At 31.9% G+C, this 23,679-nt stretch overlaps 1 protein-coding gene across 1 annotated transcript; it reads left to right on the top strand.

The window, feature by feature from the left end:
* Positions 1 to 472: 472 nt before the first annotated feature.
* Positions 473 to 23,201, top strand: LOC124369371 (rho GTPase-activating protein gacJJ-like). The gene is made up of 8 exons (XM_046827362.1): positions 473 to 543; positions 2,795 to 2,894; positions 7,231 to 7,377; positions 9,171 to 9,249; positions 11,448 to 11,517; positions 16,100 to 16,282; positions 18,912 to 19,099; positions 22,856 to 23,201. The coding sequence occupies exons 2-8, from the start codon at positions 2,801 to 2,803 to the stop codon at positions 23,199 to 23,201; spliced, it is 1,107 nt and encodes a 368-aa protein (XP_046683318.1). The 5' UTR covers positions 473 to 543; positions 2,795 to 2,800.
* The last annotated feature ends 478 nt before the right edge of the window (positions 23,202 to 23,679 follow it).

Here is a 23,679-nt window from a genome sequence, read left to right as displayed (position 1 = left end):
CAAAGCTGTTTGTGTGCTTTAAGATAGTATATTTCCAATGTTCTTCAAATTAAATTCTTAAACTAAACACAAATCAACGACTGTTCAGATATACTTAAAGGAATAAGAAAACAATTAATCATACGGTCTGAGCAAGAACACTTACTTATAATATACATGGAAAAGTTATACTCGTGTTATATCCAAAAATTGAGAGTTATTTTATGATTATACTATGAAGGCTTTATATTATTTTGAAATAAACTATAATTCAATCATTCATTCATTCAAGAATGACGGGAACGGGCATATTGAATAGAACAGGAATGATACTTTGTATTCACTCTGACAGATATCAGTACGGCCAGTGGGAGGGATATGTTTATAGTTAGTTGTAAGATGGGCGAGATGGGCGAGATGGGGCGCTATTAATAGATACCAGCTGAGCCCTTGGCACTCATTGTTGCTACAAATACTACATTTACCACATCAACACTAGTGTACCTGAATAACTTACTTTGTATCTGTTCACACCCTTTGGAATATTTTATACTGAAATTACAAGTAAGAAATTGTATTTCGTAATTTAAAATATTTATTTTCAAGATACAAAATAAATAATCTGTTAAACCACATTGGAATGGCATCTAGTTTAATGTAATTTTAGAATTTTGTTTAGTTTGGGCAAGTTCATTTAGACAGAGGATGACAACTTGATACAAACAATTCCATATTTCTAATTTTACTATAAAATTAATTTATACATATATATATATATATATATATATATATATATATATATATATATATATCTTTGTTTGTTAAACTCATTTATTGAGTTCCTACAGTTGTTTGTAAGAAAGAAAAGGCAAAAAGTTCTCATGTAGCACAGATGTCATTCCGACAACTGTTTTTAGGTAATGTCTTTCATAGCAGTAAATTGCTTTTTTCAAATCATACTTTCAAAATAATATATGATTAGAACGTACTTAACAGTTGTCATTGATATACTCTTATCAAAATTTGTATACAAAGTGTAGTTTAGCTTGGAAAATACTTATAACGACAACAATTTTAATAAGAACTAAAACAACAAATTTGCACTAATAAGTTTTACATTTTTTAGTTTAGTAGGAATCTGTTCTATTTGAGAAAAGTTTTATCAATTGGATAATAAAGATGTAACATTGATAACTGTAAGATATAGAAACAAATCAACATTTCAATAAATACTTTGTTTAATTCATAAGAGTATAAATTATTATTTTGGTGTTTATGTGTAAACTATAAACACTTTTTTGTTCATTATGAAAGCCAAAAAGGTCAAGAATATATGATGCCATAAATGGAAAAACAGTAGATATTTAAAAGAAAACATTACAGATTTCTTGTTGTATGTTAACAAAATTGAACTTTAAATTACTGACTGTTTCAAAATTAAGACAAATATTTATATTACATCTTGAAATATATTTTATGGAGTATACAAACAAGATAGTTGCTTACGGTATAATTAAATTATTTCGATCTGGTCTGTAACATTCCGAAGATTAATTAACAACCTATATTTTATTACATTAATTGAGTAAATAAAAAATTTCTCTTATAATAATGAAAAATGTATTTTTTACTGCCACAAACTAGTCAATGTATAATTCTTACCAAATTTATCAAGAATAAAAATTAAAATGCTTTATTCCATAAAATATAGCAAGTTGCAGTCATTAAAAACCTAGGAATACGTTTAGTCATCTAGACAAAGTAGCGATGGCTAGCAGACTTTAAAAAATAAAGAACTTAACTTGATGCTGTCGGTGACTGATACTTAAACTAAGCAGTTCACTGCAGAAACTACATGAAAAATATATTACACAACAACAACTATTATTCAACATAAAACTATTTTAACAGTTATAACTACTATATAACAGTATTTATATTTATTTGAAGCCAGTTATGGTGTTTTTTTATTTTAATAAATTAAGTGGAAAATAATAATACAAATTACAATGATATATTCAATATTTGTTTGGTACTTATTTGTATACAGCCATACTCATATATACATATCATAACATTGTTATTTCCAAAGCATAAAAGTTCTAATTAATTTTAATTCAGCCCTTTCCAAGTATTCATTTTTTTATTTCTTTTGAATTTTTGTTGTGAGTAGATTTAGTTTTGTTAGGCAACATATTAAATAATGATGGACCTAAGAAAACTAAGTACTTTCCAAATAAGGATTTTTTAACTGTAGGCCTTATAAATAGTCCTTCTGATGCAGCACATACAATAGGTGAACCATATATTATACTCATTGCCACTTTAAATGTAATTTCAATGCTTTAAAAACAAAGAGGTATATTAATGGTAGTATTTTTAATTGTTTAAAAAGAGGAAGATGGTTCAAATTTGCATTGAAAGCTACAATTGTAATGAAATGTTTTTGTACTCTTTCAAGTGGATTTAAAGTTATCGATTGCTACCCAAAAATTTAAACCCGTAAATGATTCTCGAGTGAATTAACGCACAGTAGAGAGCACATAGGTACCAAAGTTTTAGGTAGCAAGTTTCTTAAGAAGTACAATTTTGTAATATTTTCCCTTAAATGTAACTTAAGTCTGCTTCTGGATTCCAGGTTAATGGTCCATCAACTAATACACTAAGATATTTGATATTATTCACTTGCTCTGTAACAGGACATTTGTAAGTATTAGTATTTTTGCGATTATTAATTAATCCACAGGTGAAAATAATATTAATACATTTACAATGTAGTATAAATATTGGTATACATTGATTGTGGTTGTTATAGACTGAGATGGAGAAAGAAGAAATTGTGCTCTTGGCCCATGATGTTTATCACTTTAAAGAGGCTTTAAAAAACTTAACAAATTGCTTCACGCTAACGGAGAGTAAGTACGGTAAACAATAGGGTAATCAATTTTAGAACAAGCTTTGTCTTAATGTCATTAGTAATTTTTCATTCTTTAATTGCACATGATTTATTATACTGGTACAAGGTACACCAGTGGCGTAACTAAGGGACGGATGAGGGGGATAGAACCCCCTCTAGAAGCCCTACAAATTTTAAAAAATATATTTAACAGCTAATTGACCTGTTTTAAATACAACAACCTTTTTACTCCTATCTTCAAGAACCTCAAGTCTAATCATTTCACATTTTTTGTCTTCTATGGGTGATCTGTTATTTTATTAATTTTTTTACTTATGGAGGTTCAGATAATTTATTATACATTTATGATGAGCTAAGCAAAAGTCTGACTTGTTGCCTATTGCCTAACCTTAAACATTCCATCCCACATTTATTCTATTCCACATTTTAAATCTCCTAATCTACACAGATCAATAGAGAGTTTTATAATTTTAAGAGACATCATTGATTGCATTTTTTTATTCCTATGCATTTCTGTATAGAGTAAATGGATTGTGAAGGAAACAAGAGATTTCCGGACATTTGCTATCGTCCAGTGATACAATACAATCAGTAAAAGTACGTTTCAAGATCTGTAATCTGATATCGTTTTCAGGTTAATGACAACTAATGCATGACTTAAATCTAGGTTAAAGTAAACAAAACAAACCAGAGTGTTGTGACACGCATAAGTCAGGAACCACAATAGCCATGTAATAACTATAAAACATGCACTTAATAACAACTAAACACTAATTATTAAAACTGAACTACAGAATGCAGGTAACAACATGAAGTGCACAACTAAGTCTACGTTTTAGAGTTAGTGTGCATGGAATAGACACACATCATGGCTGTTGTGGTTCATAACTTATGCGTGTTACAACGCTCTGTTATGTTTTGTTTACTTTAACCTCGATTGTAGTCTTGCATTACTTTAGTCATGGAGAAGAAGACGAGATCTCAAAACGTAGTGTTACTGATTGTATTGTATCACTAAACGATGGCTAATGTCTTGAAAAATACTGTTTCCTTCACAATCCTTTCATTGTCAAAAACAAACTTCAAATAAAGAAGTAAATGGATTAGCAAGGATCATACACGTAAAAAAATTGTCGGTACTGATTTTTTAAAATGATGATCGAAAATATCTGGAAATCCTGTTTTTACAGGTTAAGAGCCGGCTGTGTTTGACCTTAAGTTTTAGCCTATAAGAACAATGTCAAACTTAAAATACATTTACAGTCTTATAAAATATAATCAATTGGTTACAACAGTTTAGCAATCATTTAACGTAGAACATATCTGGTAATTGATAGTTACTCTGCAATGTTAATTTATAAGTTTCTTACTTAGAAGCATATTTTATTTTAATACATTTTTATTGCTGAACTAGCATGAAAAGTTATTTTCAGTAGTTAATATTTTTTAAATAACTACAACTCGGACCCCCTTTGCCTAGGGTGTTTTCCATACCCCCAGGTAAGTAAGGGGACTGGTGCCATTCACAAGATATACACTGGCCCAACACTCGTAGCCCAACACTCGTTGCACAACATTCATTGCTCAACACTCGTTGCCCAACACTCATTGCCCAACACTCGTTACCCAACACTTGTTACCCAACACTTGTTGCCCAACACTCGTTGCACAACATTCGTTGCACAACATTCATTGCTCAACACTCGTTGCCCAACACTCATTGCCCAACACTCGTTACCCAACACTTGTTACCCAACACTTGTTGCCCAACACTCGTTGCACAACATTCGTTGCACAACATTCATTGCCCAACACTCGTTACCCAACACTTGTTACCCAACACTCGTAGCCCAACACTCGTTGCACAACATTCATTGCTCAACACTCGTTGCCCAACACTCATTGCCCAACACTCGTTACCCAACACTTGTTGCCCAACACTCGTTGCACAACATTCGTTGCCCAACATATGTTTTTAGCCGAGGGCCCTCAATGATGCAAACCGCCCCTCCTCGTGTCACGAATTTGAACTCACCAATTCAGAATGTAAAGGTGGGATGCTTAAGATAAACAATTATTCACAGAGTATTCATTACCAGATTTAGTTAAACATACATCCTTCAAAAGAAAGGGCTTGGGAATCTTCACTAGGGAAACCGTTGAGATTTAAGACCTCATACATATGTTCTAATTCAAACAAACTACTGGGTGTAAATTTAATGATTGTCTTTCAAAATTTGGGGGGGGGGCTTAAGCCCTCTGCCCTCCCCCGTATAGACACCCACAGATTTATGCTCTGTTAACCATAACACACATTGTGCCATCTCCTGAGTAGTTGACACAGAGCCCTCTATGAATGACATGTATAGATTGTACATATTACCTGAAGATCACACATAATCACACACAAATTGTCATTTAAATATAAAAATGGATTTTGAAAGATTGCTGAAGTTCAATATATTGTTCTTGATTTATTATTTTGGTAGATTTTTAAAAATAACCAAACTCTTAATGACACTGTATAACAGATGTGTGTGTGTGTTTTCAGGGTTTCACCTAGAAATTAAAATAATACCGACAGAAGTTGTAGGGGAAAAATTTTATTTAAGGGACTTGAAATAAGGTAGTGGTACATATTTGCACATAACCCAAAAATGTCCCTCACAAGTAAGAAAATAATGTTAATGGATGGCTCTTTGTAAGAAAAAAATCTAAATTATTTTACATAAATATCTTACAGAGAATGGGGACATACATTGCCTCAAATTTGATTTGTACTCAAAACAATTTGGCATAATCATTTTATATGTAGTACAGACGTGTACAAAATAGGTGTTCTCAAATTCACAATTTTTTTACAAAACTTCTAAATATAAATCTTGTTAGACAGATCGTCTGATAAAAAATTATGTATTAATGTAGTGAACAAGAATTGTGTTTTTCTGAAAATACCAATTTTTCAGGAATCCCGTACCTGTAGACCTAAAATAAGAAAACAAAACATTTCAGTGAGATAATACACCGAGTGTGATGAAAGAAACAAGACATTTCCAATTCTAATGAAAATGAGGAAAGTGGAGTGATTGAAAGGGTCCAATTGAGGCTTAACATTTAACAAACAAGATTCCCCTTACACACTCAATTGTATAAGTCACAAAGCCATCTGAGAGCTTGCAGCAGAATGTCCCTGACTTCAATCCCAAATCGATCGCACATGAAAATTTTATTTATGTTAACATGAAGAGAATTCCACAATCAACACAAGGCTAGAGTTACAGATTTATTATATATGGCTAACACATTGATTGGAATTAACAACAACAAACATAAATGATTTTCCCGATTTTGCAAAAGAAAGTACCGATAGTTAGAATGTCACAGACACCCTCAATGGAACATTATAAGCCCCTGTTTAAAAAATTTCAAATACAAACTGTAATTAATATTTTACATATATGATTTGGTGGTATATGTATTAAGAAATTTTCAACTTATCAAACATAATTCGCATGAATATAACACCAGGGAAAAATATGATGCCTTAATTGATTTTTATAGACTTGGTAAAACTTTTAATAAGCCATATTGTCATATCAGTTAAAATCTACAATAAGTTAATAATATTAATAGCTAAATACCCTATAAATACTTTTAAAACTGGCTAGATATGATGTTTTGTTTACTGGATGAGTTTTTCAATGTGTCTAAAATAAATTTTTAGCAACTGTAGACCATATTCTGTTTATGTTTTAAAATTGTAAACGCATCACCATTTACTTTAGTTTATATTACAATAGTATACAGTATTTATGTGATAAACCAAAAGTGGGAATCATATTTTGGAATTAATCAAATGGGTAAACCACAATCTTTACATAGATTTTCTTTAAGATAAGTAATGACGTCAAGAATGTTTATTTGAAACCATCAAAGTATATTAAAATCTATTTTAAATGTATTATATGTTATAATACTTATAACATAACATACATACATATAACATGTTGTTTGTTGTTATGTATTATATGTTGTGTTTTGTTTTTTTTAATGTATTATTTAGTTTTAAAGTATGTTTATTTTAATTTTTAACTCTTGTATAGTCTTCAGAACTTTTTTTGACTTAGGCTCAACTGACTGTATTATCAACTTTGTTAATAACTCGTAAGAGTTCATACAACAGAAAAATGTTATTTATTTATTTAATGAACAAACAACACACCTTCTACTCATTTTTCTATAAGTAACATTATAAAATTGTAAAATATAATCAATGTTTTGAATCTTAGTTAACAAAAATAATCTACTAATATATCATCTGCAATTTATTTCAGCTGGCGATGACCCAAACATTCAGAGTGTTGCTCATGAACACCTGAGAGAAGTTTTGAAGATTTTAAAAAAACTTCTAGAAAAATATCCAGAACTACAGTCAACAGAAGTATTAATGAAGGCTCAAAATTTAATTCTTCATGTCCAAAGTTAGTAGTAAGAATAACTGATAAATAGTGTAATATTGTATGAATGTGTGTCTATGTTTTGTGATGAACATATTTACTATTTCTTACCAATTTAAATAATGTTCAATGAAAATGTCTAGAAATGCTGTTGTTGAAGGTTATGGTAAAACAAGAGTGATACAAAACATTTTTAACAATTTTCATTGAATAAGATTTAACTGATGTACCTTACTAGCTACAATACACAATGTTGACCCTCATAATGTTAACCCTCCGAGCGTCCATCATATTTTCCTAAACGTCCACCTGTTTTTATAGGTTTTGCAATCTTTTTTTGCATAATTCATAAAAAATCTTAGGAATGGTTTAAATATAGAGTATTATACATAATTTTTCTTGTAAAGAATCACAGACTATGATTATATAACAATTTAAAAAAAAATTCTTTTTGTAACAGCCTGTGAAAGGGAAAAAAATATTTTAGAAAATGTTTGTTTAATATAAAAGTATCCACATGTTATTATTATATTACTTCTAGAACAATTTCATAATAGGCAAATTATAGCAAATTTAGTCATGAACACATAAATATACAGGGTTATAGGGTTCTGTGAATATCTTCATAATGTTATACAAACTTACATGGATATGCACAAATTTGAATTTTTGCCTATTTGGTATTTCTAAGTAACACAACAATAAAATGTTCTACTGATGTTGGAGCAGGCTGAGGGGCTACTTCTTCTGGTGCTGTTCTTGTGAGTTCATCAATTAGAACCATCACAAATTTTCTTCTGGGCATAGACTTGTCTGGGTTTTTTGAATATAAGATCCCCCTTTTGGAGTCAAAAATTGCCATGTCAAGGAAATTATAAAAGAATTTTTTCCAATAGCGAGTGGTGGTCCGGGAGCATGATATGTGATAGATGGATTTATCTTTCATGTCCACTCCACCCATGTATAAATTATACTGCTGTATCATGTATGGCTTTACAGCCCCATTATGACTTTTGAACCCGTAGGTCTTGGGCATGACAAGCTGTTGACAAAAGGTATACTTAAATAAGACGGCGACGTTTAGAGAAAGTTGTAGTCGACTTAAAACAAGTCGGCCGACGCTTGGAGGGTTAAATAATGATTCAGTGTGCAACAAACATATAATTTTAGCTAGTATATATACGACCACCATTTTTTATTTTTTATATTAAATGTATATAACCAAAACAGCTGATACCTATCAAAAGGCAAAATGTTTGCTGCTCACAGCTTGTGCAAGCGTACCTTTACAGTAATTGTGCTTGCTTATGCCTTGACTGATTTAGTTGAAACTAATACTGTTGGAATTTTAATAAAATTCTCCAAATAGTTGTTGTCGAATACATTTTTTATATTTATACTGGTTTTTTTTTTGTTATTTGACTTTATAAATGTTCAACAGACTTCATTTTGTTAATACTAAAGAAAATAACACAATTATTTTTTTTTTATTTTCCTCTTACCTTTACAAACCTATGTGTGAAATTTGGTTTCTTTGGCTTTACTAGTATTAGAGATAATAACGTGTTGATACAAAATGGTGGCTAGCAGCTAAACAAATTAGAAATTGGGAAAAAAGTTATGCTTCATTTTTAGCTTAGAATCACACATCAATCTGAAATGCATAGCCAGCCCAACCTTTTTGCTACACACCCTATATATTGTACCTGGTAATACAGAGAGCACAGAGCTTGGATTTAAAGCTAAAGACAAATACTTTAGCCAAAGATGTCATCATTTTTTCTGAATAATCATTCATTGAATATAATACTTTTCAGGTTGTGGTGTAAAGTTGCATGAAGATAATAAGTTGTTCTATGACTTCATTAACCAACTTGCAACAGCATTTAGTGTAAGGTATGCAAATACAGTTCAATATAATCTATACTATAGTTGTAAACTTAAAGTTGATACTATAATCACAACTGGCTAATGGCCTTCATCTTGAAGTGTGTAGAAGTAGTATAAATACTTTAGAAATAAAAAATATTGTCATTGGACCAAGATTGTATTGTGATAAAGATTTCTACATAACAGATTTCTTAACCATGTGTAACAATAATTCATGAACCTTATAAGCCCAGCCAGCAGTTTTCCAGAAATCATGACATATTAAGTCAACCTTGTGTTTTTTTTATAAAAAAAAATAAATATTTCAAAATCTGTTGTCTTGTAACAATTTTGTCCGGTGGTCTGAGATTATCTAACTGTTCCTCATTACTAACTTTCTGACGTGTATTCAATTCATTATTTTAATTATAAATAAATCTAGATTTTTGCTGAGTGTCGGTATGTATTTAAAGTATATCTTCACTCATATATAGATGTGTATGATTTATAGTTTAATTTAACCAATGTTACCATCATTCAATTAACGTTTTCATATTATATCTTTGCTGTGTGATATTTTAAAGGCAATTAACTGTTTTAACGACGATTTAATCACAGTAAAGTCATAAAGCTAGAATTCTTTGGCCAAAAGAGAGCTAAAAGCTTTGCTCCTATTTCACTTTCAAGACGCAGAGAATAAGTTCAATAGAGGTAGTGAGTAAAACAGAAACTCCAGTGAGATTGGTATTGGAGTCAGTTACATATTTTCTGTACAAAAATGACATCCCATGACTTATCTAGAAAAGTCTAATCTATTACCTTTGCTGACAATACCGTAGACCGTATTAGTCTGAAATTTGAAAACACACAGCAGCTAGTTAGTTTGTGTGTGATTTTCATGAAGAGCGCTCCAATTGAATGTAACAAGATTTCAAGTTATTACATTTTCTATAAGATGGAGCACTTAATTTTAAATTGAATACTACATAAATGGTGTCTCTGGCAAAGTTTTTGTGTACAGTCTGACTAGCTGGAAATCTCAGTGTTGTAATTATGGAGGGGATGAAAAAAATCCCTCCAGGATCCCTAAAAATAAACAAAATATTCGTATAACATCAATCTATATTGTTTCAAACACAACAGTGAAATGTTTCACTTTGAATTAGCGCGTGCCTAATTTATTTAAATTTAGATTTCTATTATATATCAAATAGTGTTTCTAAGTGTTCATCTTCTGACTTCGATAAAGTTTTTAAGATCCAGAAAAACATTACAAGATTACTGACTTTAACATTATTTAGTACTTCTTGCAAACCTGTGTTAAAGAACCAAGTCTTATTACTTCCAAATTTATACATCCTGAAAACCCTTACTAACAGTACAATCAAATTTTAAAAGTTTATCAGGTGATAACTTCATAATTACAATACAAGACTTAAAGCCAACATTGACTGCGTCATATATATATATATATATATATATATATATATATATATATATATATATATATATATATATATATATCATTATTACATTATATTCTGGCAATGTTACCTGTTTCTATAGCAATGCTATGTATAAATTTTTATGTAACAATAAAGACTGATTCTGATTCTAAGACACTACGATTCTCCTCTTTGACATCACTAAAAATTTAAAAATACACTTTTTAAAACTTTTTTATTTTTACAAGTGGAAATAGTTGCACTTGCAAAATAATTCAGATTTTATGTTTGTTCAGAAAAGTGGTACATTCTGAAGAACAAATGTTCAAATTATAAAAAGGAGATAGATACCTCTAAAAGTACTTATTTTGACAAGAAATGTTAACTAATTATGCAAGTAACACTACTAAGTAATAAACTATTGATTCTAATGATAGTTGGTTTTTAGGATTAGTTAATCATTTGATATTTATCTAAAAATACTTCAAATTTGAAATAAAAAGCCCCCCAAAAAAATATTGACAATTGACATTTAAATTCTATAAAACAGCTTATACTGAAAAAATTAAGATGTATTATAAAAAAGAGCTGTATGCAGAAATACTATTTCTACGATCTACAGACGTAACATATCAGAATCTATGAGCACGTATATGTACAATGTCTATGTTATTGTATAAATGATTTATTCAATTCCTCATTGATTGCATTTTTGTTTTTGATTTAAAAACATACTTAATTATATATTTATTTTCAAATAATTACTACAAATCTTTTCAGAGTCTCGGAATATTTAATGGGAGATACTACAACAGAACTACAACAACCAAGTGACAATTTTTCATCTAAGGTAAAGGAAAATCTAAGATACAATAGCAAAATAGTTGTTTCCTTAATGTAAAATGTTTCCTGTTTCTTTAAAGGGCCATTGTGTCTTAGTTAATTTGCAAACAGCGAATCCAACAAGTCGGAGGTTTGGACTATTGTGCATTACACAGAGATATTTTAGTCTCACCATGAAGAACCATCTTCAGTCACCCGAAATTGGGAAGATTAACAGAGAAAACTAAGAGACTAAATAATTCTAGTCAGATGAATATAAATGTTTGAAAATATATTTTTGAAGTTCGTAATTTCTTTTTATGTTTGAATTCTTACTGTGTTTATTAGAAATGAGTAAAGCGCATGAAAAATAAAGAAATACATTAAATTTATTGAGTAAAATAATGGTTTTTTTGTTTTCTTAAGACAAGAAGCTTATAAATTGCACTTAGTCCTATAAGAACCTTAGCACTGTTTCCGGAGTGACAGGATATTCAGGATGGGTAAGGTTAGGGATAAGGGTTGCCTTCTATAAAGATCCATGAGGAAGAATTAGGGCACTAATCTCAAAGTCATGTCCCCCTGGAAGAAGAGGAGGCCAGCTCCGAACAAGCCTCTCCAGTCAAAGCAAGCAGGGGGTGGCTCACACTTGTTGAGGCTAGCAAGAACCCCCGATATTTGATTTGCGGTTAGTGATGTGCTGCTCCTGGAGATCCATAAGGTTGCCCAGATATAAGTGACACATAGGTTTTTGCTATGCCCAGTGGTAGGTTCAACTGGAAGGTATAAACCAGCCAGAAGTGATCCCTGCTGGGTCAAAAAAAAAGAAGAAAAACTGGGTTACTATCACTCCTCCTCTACGACTAATCTAACTAACCTCTACGAAAAGTCAATGTCATAGACATTCAAACAGACGCATGGAGTTTTAATTTACTTTTACAAGATGAAGTATCACAAGAGTTATAATAAAGTAGAGCCTGATGAACGTAATGAAACACTATGTAATTTTGTATTTTCAATGTCTAATACAATCATATCAGCAGACTCTTTTAAAATAGAAAGCTAACAAACTCTTTGTGTACATATTATTAGCCTTCAATATCTTGCAACTCTATAATAATAGCAAAATTACTCTTGCAACAATCTCTTTGGATAGATTTCCTCCAAGTTAAATCACCTCTCGATTTTATACTTGATAGATTTGGTGAAAATAGAAGTTCGGGTGATTAAATCCTGTCAAAAATATCAGGTGTTGTACACGGTAATGGTGGAAGCACAATCTAGGCACATTATTATATTTAATTTATTAATAAAAAGTTCACAAAAACAATTAAGTACAACATTTGAAGATAAGAAAGTGAATAAATTAATAGAGAGAGAGAGAGGAGAGAGAGAGAGAGAGAGAGAGAATCAGGAGAGAGGAGATGAGAGAGAGAATTTTCTTTATTCCAAAACATACATTGAGCTACCATAAATGTAAACATCAACTGTAGCATGAAAGCGTCAATAACATAAAAATCTACAAACTAATACTAAAAAACATATATTAAAACTAAATACACTAACATTTACGATTATTTTTAAGCAGTTTTCTGCTAATTGTTTATAATAATATCTCCAATTGAGTATAAAGCTCTATTGGTGAAATATTTTTTTACTTCACTATCAAACTTTTTGCCATTGTAATGTTTTATTTCTTGGTTATAACAGTTTAAAACTTTTTTCCCCCATATATTCTGTATTTCATTTCATTAGAATGTCAAGTTATGTTGTCAGTGCTGATTTATTACGTGTATAGTAGTCATGCTTTTTACTGTTTAAAAATTTTGTATAATTACTTTTAACATATTAATGACCTCCGTTTACATAAAGACTATAAATTGTTGGAATTCTTGAGCTCACTCAACAGGTGTATTAACTGAGTCCCTCGTCTGTTTAGGTTAATATTATGTCTAACGCTTTTTTGGGGCATTTTTAGTATCATTTGTCAAGATTTTGTTTGGAGTTGCTCCATAGATACTTATTCCATATGCTAAAAGTGAATGAATGATTGCGATAAATTTTTAGAGCACCTTTGGTCGCATATCTTTGACATACGCAGTAAGGCGTAGATACCTCCAGATGAAATTTTATTTAATACATCTTTACATGTTAATTTCCAAGAAAGGTGTCATCTATGATTAAACCTAAAAATTTGGTACAATTTTCTGTTTTATGAGATCATTGCCAATTAAGTGATAGTTGAATTTTGTGCCGATTTTTGTTTTGTCGAGAACGTTATGAAATTGGATTTTTTTGAATTCAATAACAGATTATATTTTTTAAGAATTCTTCCAATGGCTGCTAGCTCAATATAGGCAGAAATCTCTATCTCTTTCGTTCGAATTGCCCCGTTATAACCATATTAGTGGTCCATCTTCATATAATCCACATTTTACTTTGAGTTAATATTTTTGGCTATCCCTCCAAGATAGCAAATAAAAAAAAAAAAAAGAAAAACTAAAAAAAAAAACAAAATAAAATTATTAAAAAATAAAAACAAAAAAAAAAAAAAAAAAAAACAGAAAAAAAAAACATACAAAAAAAAAAAAAAAAAAAATAAAAAAAAAAAAAGACAAAAACAAAAAAAAAAAAAAAAAAAAAACAAAAAAAAAGAAAAAAAAAAAAATAAAAACATAAAACCAAAAAACAAAAAAAAAAAAAGTTAAAAAAAAAAAAAACCCAAAATACAAAAATAAATAAAAAAAACAAAAAAAAAACAAAACAAACCGCTCCCCCCCTACGGGTTGGCGTTGATGTGGAGCGGAGAATACCCAATATTGAGCCTAGGGGAACGCCATACAAGATTGAATAATGCTGGCTTGAGACGACCTTTTGGACCTTAAATAAGTGTATGCCCTTGATATTTTATTCTGTGACCCTGGTTTTTCCACGTATTGTTGCCTATTTGATAAGATAGAAGAAGTAAACCAATTTTAGTTCTTTTTTTACTATTCCCTAAATTTTTAAATTTGTTTAACAACACACACTGGGATACACTGTCAAAAGCACGTGAAAATCAAGGAAAATACCTATCACCATTTTTTCTGCATCAACGAATTTATAATATTTTCAATGAATTCTATACTTAGCTGTAATAGTATGATTTCCTGGTAAGAACCCAGCTGTTTCTTTATCTAATACATTTATATTTGATTTCTAAAAATTTAAGTAATTGATTGTAAACAATTACGTTCAAAGATTTTTGAGAAGGAGGGTAGAATCGACACAGTCTATAACAAGAAAACTTCTTTTATCTCATCGTTTTTAAAGATTGGGATGACTTTTTCGATATTTTTTAATTTGAGGAAAATTCCCGAAATAAGAGAATGAGTTAATAAATGTGTTAACAGGTTTCTTGATGAATTTCTACTCAACCTTTAATTACCTGTCATTGCAATTTCATCTACACGGCAGAGTACTTATTTCAAAAGAGAGAACATCTTTTCTACTTCTTTTTCAGTTACTGGTTTGAAGGAAAATGTATTTTTTCATATTGTAATTGATGTTTTGTTGGGCTTGACTAATCTTTTGTGCTTATATTTTGGTACTATTAATTCAACTAAATTTATAAAAAGAAATCATTTTAAAAAATTCACAAATTGCTCTTGGATTACTGATTAGCACCCCTTCAATGCGCAGTGTTTATGTCTTAATTTTTCTGTTAATGATTCTCTCATATATGAGTTAACTATACTCCAAGTGGTTTTTCGGCTTTATTGAGGATCTTAAAATTTTGTTACTCATAATATTTTTTGTGTGTGCTGGTAATATCATGATTCAGTGATCTCCTTTTTTTTTTATCAATGATTGGTTAAGACTTAAGTTGATTTTGAGGATCTTAAACATTTTTCTAGTTCCACTAATTAAGTTATTTTATTCCCAGATCATTTGTTAACCATTTCTGAGGTTTTTGAATGGTTTTTCTGTAACTGTTACTTTTGGGAAACGTGACATCAAAATAATAGAAAAATGGTTATGAATATGTTCATATCGTTTTCTACAGGGCTGATAGGACTTCCAACCATCCTTCAGCTTGAGATATTGAAAAAAAATTCATAATTACAATTTATCAAACTTTCTACATACTGTTTTTGTGTTATTTCTATGACTAATGTGAATGCCATTATCTTAAGATATTGAGCATCGTGACCCGCAATTTTGGTTACTAAACCACTGCTAATAACTTATACTTTTAATATATGTAATTACTTTATACTTTATACTGTGACTTATATTTTGAAACAGAGTTAGAGACCATGTGTTTATTAAGCCAAGTATTTCTCTCAACTTCATTAAACAAGTCAGTGATCATGATAAGCTTGTCCAATATAACTGTTACTAATATAAAAAGTGTTGTGATTTTATGAAAGCATACTCTGTGATGATGAATGAGATGGGACCATAAGGTCCTTCTTACACTGCAATTGTAAAGACTTTCCCATAGGTTTATTTCTTTAGAACACCAATAATTTACATACATACTAATTGACACATTTTTACGTCTTACTTCAGTATGTACACTCTCGTTTGCTACATGTAATAAATAATTTGTGTTCCACTTGTAACAGAGTGAAGGCATTGCAGTAAATGGATTCAAAGCGAAGCACAGTGACACCAAGTCAGAGGCACCGGTGACACCGACAACGTTCGGTGTGGACCTCGATGAACATCTCTGTAAAATGGGTACTAAAGTGCCAACAATTGTTTCCAAATGCATCAAAGCTATAGAAGACCATGGGATTTTAGTAAAGGTTAGTAATACCGTATTTTTATATTAGGTAACATATTGGTCAACACTGGTTCCATAGAATAGCGTTTCAGCTCTCCCACAGGAATCTAACCTAATAGGTTGTGTGGTGTTTTCTTTACTCCTGAGTTGGTCATAAAACTGTAGCATATTGGTTACTATTTATTGTACCGATACCATTGTCCTTGATTTCTTTGTTCACTTTAGACAAGAAGTTGAGTAAACCCCTCATTGTACTTACTTCTAAAAGGACCTTTGTGATGCTTCCAGAGTGACAAGATATTCAGGATGGGTAAGTAAGGTTGGAGGTAGAGGCTGCCTGCTTAAGAGTATAACAGGCAATATCTCCGTCATATCACTTTGGAAAAAGGGGAGACCAGCTCTTTCTCAACCTGTTTGACAAAGCGGGCATGGGAAGCCATATTCCCTCATGATTTGGCTTTACCCCTTTGTGCTCGAAAGGCCAGCAGCACTGGCCACACCAAGGTTGCAAACAGCTTGTGTTAGTTTTGCCGTAGTTTGTCCTGGCAACTCGTATGGCCAGTACAGATGGCCGCTCTACTTTCATTGACAGCTCGGCGGCCATATTTGTTGTTTGTCTCCCGAGATCGAAATTATTTTTCAATTTCCTCCGCGTTATTTACATGGTAATTTAAAATTTTTAAAGAAGAAATGAAAAATAATTTAAAATTTATTTTTAATGAATCTTTCTAATACAAAGATAAACATACATTTGGGAAATTTAACTCTTAAGATAAAGATATGTAAATAAAATGTTATAAAGTAGAACTTTACAGTTATGTTATACTCAGACATGAACTATTTTACATTTTTCTCAGTCTTTACATTTTTTACGGAATAAAACTTTTAAAAATAAATACCAATGTCTAGTCAAGAATAGTTAACACATGTCTTCTATTAAAATTTTATAGGTTTTTAACCCTCCTGTACAGGCTCACTACACCTCATTCGTCTTATTTGCACAGTCAATGTTTAGAGAAAAATTATAGGCTAATTTAAAATATACTATACTTCAAAATTACTTTAAAATAAAGCTGCTCGATAGGTTTCACCACTAATTATTCATTATAAAACAAAGAGAAAATCAGAAAATAACTGCTATGTTTAGTGGCCAGTGGTGCTGGCCTTATGAGCTATGGATGTATTATATCTTGCTCAGTACAGCTGGACATACAAGCTGAGATAACATTACGGCACATATTAATCCGCACTTCCGACAAAATGGTGGTGGCCAGTAGAGCTGTGCATATGAGCTCCAAGGACAAATTATAAATACTGCCTTCAAGTGCATAGAGTTAAAAACGCCACAGTGATCATGGAACATTGATGATCTTCTTAAAATGTATATAGCTGCCCTAAAGAACTCTGGTCCTAGAAGCAAATGTCATTCCAACCACTCACTACAGGAAAACCACTAACTACCAAAGAATAAATAAACCAAAAGTCCTCATCATTTTTTTAAATCCGACACAATCCAACCAGCATTGGGTAAATCATCATCACCATGATGCATACAGTCATGTCTACAGCTATGACCATACGTTTTGTGGTACAGTCTCTCAAACGGTAACTGCCATGTCACTGGACATCAATTTGCCTCTGTTGTCATGAGAGAAAGTATTCTCAGCCCGAGCTATTTTTCCAGTTTCTCGACCCGTTTAGAACCGATGACTTATACATGTTTTGAAACTTGCCTTACATAAAACCAGGAATAGTAAAAGCCAAAGATAGGATGTACTCCTCCAGACTGTAGTATAGCGAAATGCACTGGTAGGCATGTCTTTGTGTAACCACATCTGTCACAAAACCAAATAACAGAGTGATCCAACAATCTCAAAACTACATGTTGTTCCAATGTGTTAGCCTTTATATTTTTATGTTTTAATATAATTACTTTTTGGGAAAAACGCCAAAACAAAAATTATTCAGTTTAAACTTGGTATATTTATAAATGCCTCCAAGTTTAGTATTGAACTATTTATGTATAGTCTACAGCTAGTTGGGTTTTCCCTAAGTCATAAGCTGAAGCACTGTATTTTTATTAACACTAATCAAAATCATAAATATAAGTCTCAATGAATACATTTTTAGCACAACACAAACTAAACGAAACTGCATCAGAAACTTATAGAAGTTAAACTGTTGTAATTGAAATGTAACAGAGAGTAACTTTTTATATCACCCATATAAATATGTTATAAAAACATTCAGAGGTAGTTAAAACATATTTTAAACATACATGAAATCTTCCAGAATATATGCATTTGGGTATTGTATAAAACAATATATTAGCCTTAAAATGTTGTTTATATTGAAATTTAAAAATAACGCCCCCCATTTACTAGAAGGCCATATCATAGCTTCAGACATCCCTGTTTTTATTTAAACTCAGAAATTAATTCCCTAAATTTACTAATGGCAATGGTGTCAAAATTGTCCATAATGATCATGTAACTATGCCTGAATGTGCCATTTTACTCTAGGGAATCTATAGAGTGTCCGGAGTTAAGTCTCGTGTGCAACGTTTGTGCCAGGAAATTGCTAATGACAATGGTGTCAAAACTGTCAATAATGATCATGTAACTATGCCTGAATCTACCATTTTACCCTAGGGAATCTATCGAGTGTCTGGAGTCAAGTCTCGTGTGGAACGTTTGTGCCAGGAATTTGAAGTCAGTGGTGGGGAGGACACTGACTTGTCGGACACTCACCCCAACGTCATAGCCAATGTACTCAAATTATACCTCAGACAGCTGCCTCAACCTTTGTTTACTTTTCAGCTGTACCCCGAGTTTATTAGGTAAGTCGAACTCTACTATCAGCAATTAATATGAACTGTCTTTATTAGACTAATTAGAACACACTGATTATCCTCTCGAAAGACATGCTTGAGCAGGCTTGGTCCTATCTCATAATGGTCACCGCACCTCTGTTACCTTTGCATCCCGATCATCTACCAGTCATGAGAATATTTCCTCCGGCAAACTCAAATCCAGCATTCTCATCTTTAGTCTGGATAAATCAGTGACATATATAGACAATTATTTAGGGGGAGACTAACACAATGGGTGGTTTAGGAGGTATAAAATACCCTCCAAAAATAAGGGCTGGGAAATCTTCCCGGGAAATTGTAGAGCTTTAAGACCTCATAAATGTATTCTAGCCTAAAACAAAGTACAGGTGCAATTTTAACATGTGTCTTTCAAAGTTTTAGGAGGTGCTTGAGCCCCTCTTTATTTTTATTCCTCAATTTAGCCAATGGGATAAATTGTGACATTATCACAAGGTTTACAATGCAACAATTTGGCAGATACAAGACTATTAAAGTATTCCATGTGGTGATGTGCTTGCACTAGTTTTGTAAGCAACTTTGAAAAATTTTTTGACAACAATAGGTGTGTTGTGTCAAAAAAGATGGGTTTCATATAAAATTACAGGAATGGTAAGTCTTAAATAGCTTTACCAATTGAATAGTTTTGTTCATTAACAATAGATTTAGGTATTGTTGAACAAGGAGCAGTTTCATGGCTTTTGATCAAAACAGTAATACGCACTGTAATTGTATAATATTTAGACTTACCTCTTAAGTTTCAAAAGAATTTTCATAAATGCAACTATTTAGTTCCTTAAAGTGATAATTCTTGGCAATATTTGTAGCTACATGTTGATGGACAATCTCTATTTAGCAGTATTTCAATTGTGAGAATTCAACTTAGGCTTAAAAATTAATGTAACATAGTAAATGTATGATACTTGCTTTAACAACAGAAAAATCTGAAACACTATTACAAATACGTTTTGTTGCTTAACCTTACATGTATAAGCATAGTTAATTAAATAAATTCAAATTCAAATTATGTTTATTGCCGTAGACTTATGCAAGCATTGACAATGTCTATTTGCCACCAGATGGCCAAGTCAAATGTACATGTAACAATGTACTATTAACTAAACACTAAATAAAATAAAAATCATACAGAGGTCCAACAGTAGCATTTACAGCAACATTGTATAAGCTTAGTGGTTTGAGACAGTATTTCTAGTACTTTTTGTTTCTTTAAGCAGGCTGCATTAAAAATAGTTAGAACAAGCATTAACAATATTGTTAAAAGCAACAAGATTGTAACCAAATGTGCACAATTTAACAAAAGTCCCCAACAAATATAGAAATCAACAATAGGTATAAAATTCTACAACAAATATAAAAATCAACAACAAATATAAAACTTAATAATCAATATATAAAATTTAAAAATTAATATATAAAATTTAACAATTAGTATATCAACAATCAATCAACATTTTTATTGCCATAAAATAAAGATCATTGATAAAGTCTTATTACAGCTTTATATGAATATAGCAATGTCAGTTATAAAACTCAGATCAATTATATCTTAAGTTACGCAAACATAAACCACAATATTCAAATACAGCCAGTGGCATTGGGGAATTTAAAATAAAATGTTTTTTAATTGGAAGAACTCGTCAGTGCATAAAATGGGTTATCTGAGAATAAGAATAATGAGAATAATAAGAATAATGATTTATTCCTTCAAAAAATTACAAAAAACATTACAAAAATAAAATCTTAGGAATAGCCTAATCACATGACCAGTAGTGTGATTAGGATTAACAAAATAAAATAAACTTAATATTACTTTTAGAGTTCAGTTTGCATTAAATTACATGCTGGCCACTCTCCGAGGTGCCTGAAACTACAAATGAACTAAACAGCCATAAGTAATATTTATTCAAAAATATTTTTTTATTGTACTTTTGGACTAAGGGTAACAAATGGTTGTACACCTTCAGTGCAATAACAGAATGGCTTTCACGAGTTTTGCTCAATCTATTAAAATTAATAGATGCAGCATTTTTATTCCTGGTATTGTGGACGTGTTTAATACTGTTAGGCTTTACTAATTGAGGATTTTGAAAGATATATTTCATAAGATCAAAAAGATACAGGTTTATTATGGTCTGAATTTTACAAATAGTGAAAAGAGGTCTACAGTGTTCAAGTGGCTGTGAGTTAGTAATAATTCTTATAGATTTTTTTTGAAGGATAAGAATGTTATTAATTTTACTTGCATTGCCCCACACTATTAGTCCATACCTTATAATGGATTGAAAAAAGGCAAAATAAGCCGTTCTCACATAATTTGTATTAACATAGAGTGTAAGCCGTCTGAGAAGATAAATCACTCTAGATAACTTAGTTGAAATATAATTAATATGGGCATCCCAATTTAAATTTCTGTCAATAATGATTCCTAAGAATTTAGCATGATTCGATAGATTGCTTTGAGAGTTTACAGATTTTCTTAAACTGAACAGGATATTTTGGGTTTTAGATACATTTAGATGGAAACCATTGTTTTTAAACCAGCTTGAAGCTTCCAATAGAGTATTTTGTGTTAGAGTGTTTAGTTCCTCAATGCTATTGCCTGTATTTAAAAATGTTGAGTCATCTGCATACAAGATTGTTGTGGCAGAGACTGACAACGGCAAGTCATTAATACAGACCAAGAATAACAAAGGACCTAGTATGGATCCCTGGGGGACGCCATATGTGACATTTACTTCCTGAGACCAGTTACCATTGTTATAAACCTTTTGCTTTCTATTGCTCAAATAGGATTTTAGAAATGAGAGCGGTACACTGCCCAACCCATAGTATGATAATTTCATGGTAAGATCATTGATATGAACACAATCAAAAGCCCTGCTCAGGTCACATAAAGTGGCCTGAGCAATTGCCTTTTCTTCAAAGGCTTGTGAGACATCTCTAACTAATTTGTCTAGGGCTTGAAAGGTTGATTTATTTTTCCTAAAACCGAATTGCATAGAATTTAGAAGGTTATTTGTTTCAAAATAATTAGAAATTTGCTTATAAACCCGGATTTCAAGTAGTTTACCAACAACCGGAACTATAGAAATGGGGCGGTAACTTTCAGGTTTATTTTTTGAACCCAATTTTTTTTTTTATTTGTTATTTATAAGGGCATAAAACACGGAGGTTATCAATGCCCGTAGGGTTAACGGGACACCTACACTTTTAAATATGGTGTCACGTTATCAGTACAAAGAATAGACAGCGGATCGCTGTGTCAAGGAAAAATTATCACATTAAGACAATAAGAAAAACAACAGCAGTGAACAGAGGACTAAAACTAAATAACAAAATTAGCGAGAGGCTGTAAAGGGGCCCAATAGTTAAAATATGTCAGATAAATAATAACGATATAAATATAACAACAATCTAATGCTAAAACCAGGTAAGTTAGTGAAGGTGAGGTTGTAAAGGGACCCACCCTCACTAATAACAAATAACAATAACAAATAAATAGAAGGACAAAGTTTATATAACTTAACAGATACTTGCTCAGATCAAATCTTTGAGATAAGACTCGTTCTTCTTAAGAATTCAAAAAGTTTTACAATGACTGACTCATCATCCCCCAACAGATTGAATAGACTTGCCGGGGAGCTGACAAGATCGTCTTAGCATTGCATAATCACGGCATTCGACCAAAATATGCTCGACACTCAGAGCCACTCCACAAACACGCACACTCCGGGGGATCCCCGCGGCTCATGAGGTACCCGTGAGTCAGCAGCGTGTGACCGATTCGCAACCGACACAACACTGCTTCCCTCTCTGCGGTTCTCGCGGATGGCTGTCCCCCAGGGAGCTACTGTGTGTTTTATGGCTCTCAGTTTGTTGCACACCGTCCGAGACCAAGAGTCACCCCAAAACTCGTCTTAACTTCTCCTTCACCATTGGCTTTAGGTCTGACCCTGTCACCATAGCAGTAAAAAGGAGGAAGCTCATGAGCACTCCCAGCAGCCCTGTCGGCAAGCTCATTTTCCGGGAATTCCCGCGAATTCCCGCGTGACCGGGCACCCACACCAGAACAACCTGTATATTTTGGACTTGAAGTCTGTGAATAGCACATCGGATGTCGCGCACAAGGACATGTTTTGGATACATGTCCTTGATTGCTTGCAGACTACTAAGCGAGTCGGAGCAGATGACCAGCCTCCTGGTCCTGGGGCAGACGATGTTCAATGCTTTAAAAATAGCGGTCAGTTCTGCCGTGTAGACTGACAACTACAGAGGGCAGACAGATTCTATACTCACGACTCGCCGATTATGAACGCACATCCGGTGCCATCCTCAGACTTAGATCCATCAGTGTAAATTATGTCGCAAGGTGCCCGAGCACTCAAGAGTTCCCGGAAAGCCTGCGTGAACACTAAATTAGAAGTGCTTCCTTTCTTGTACTTGTTGAAGTGACAGGACAACTTCGGGACTTAATACTAACCAGGGAGGAATATCACTCTGGTAGCATTGACTTACTTGGTACTCCTCGA

The sequence above is a fragment of the Homalodisca vitripennis genome, chromosome X (genome assembly GCF_021130785.1).
Source record: "Homalodisca vitripennis isolate AUS2020 chromosome X, UT_GWSS_2.1, whole genome shotgun sequence".
In the NCBI taxonomy this organism is placed as follows: Eukaryota; Metazoa; Arthropoda; class Insecta; order Hemiptera; family Cicadellidae; genus Homalodisca; species Homalodisca vitripennis.
This window is presented reverse-complemented; position numbering and strand designations above follow the sequence as displayed.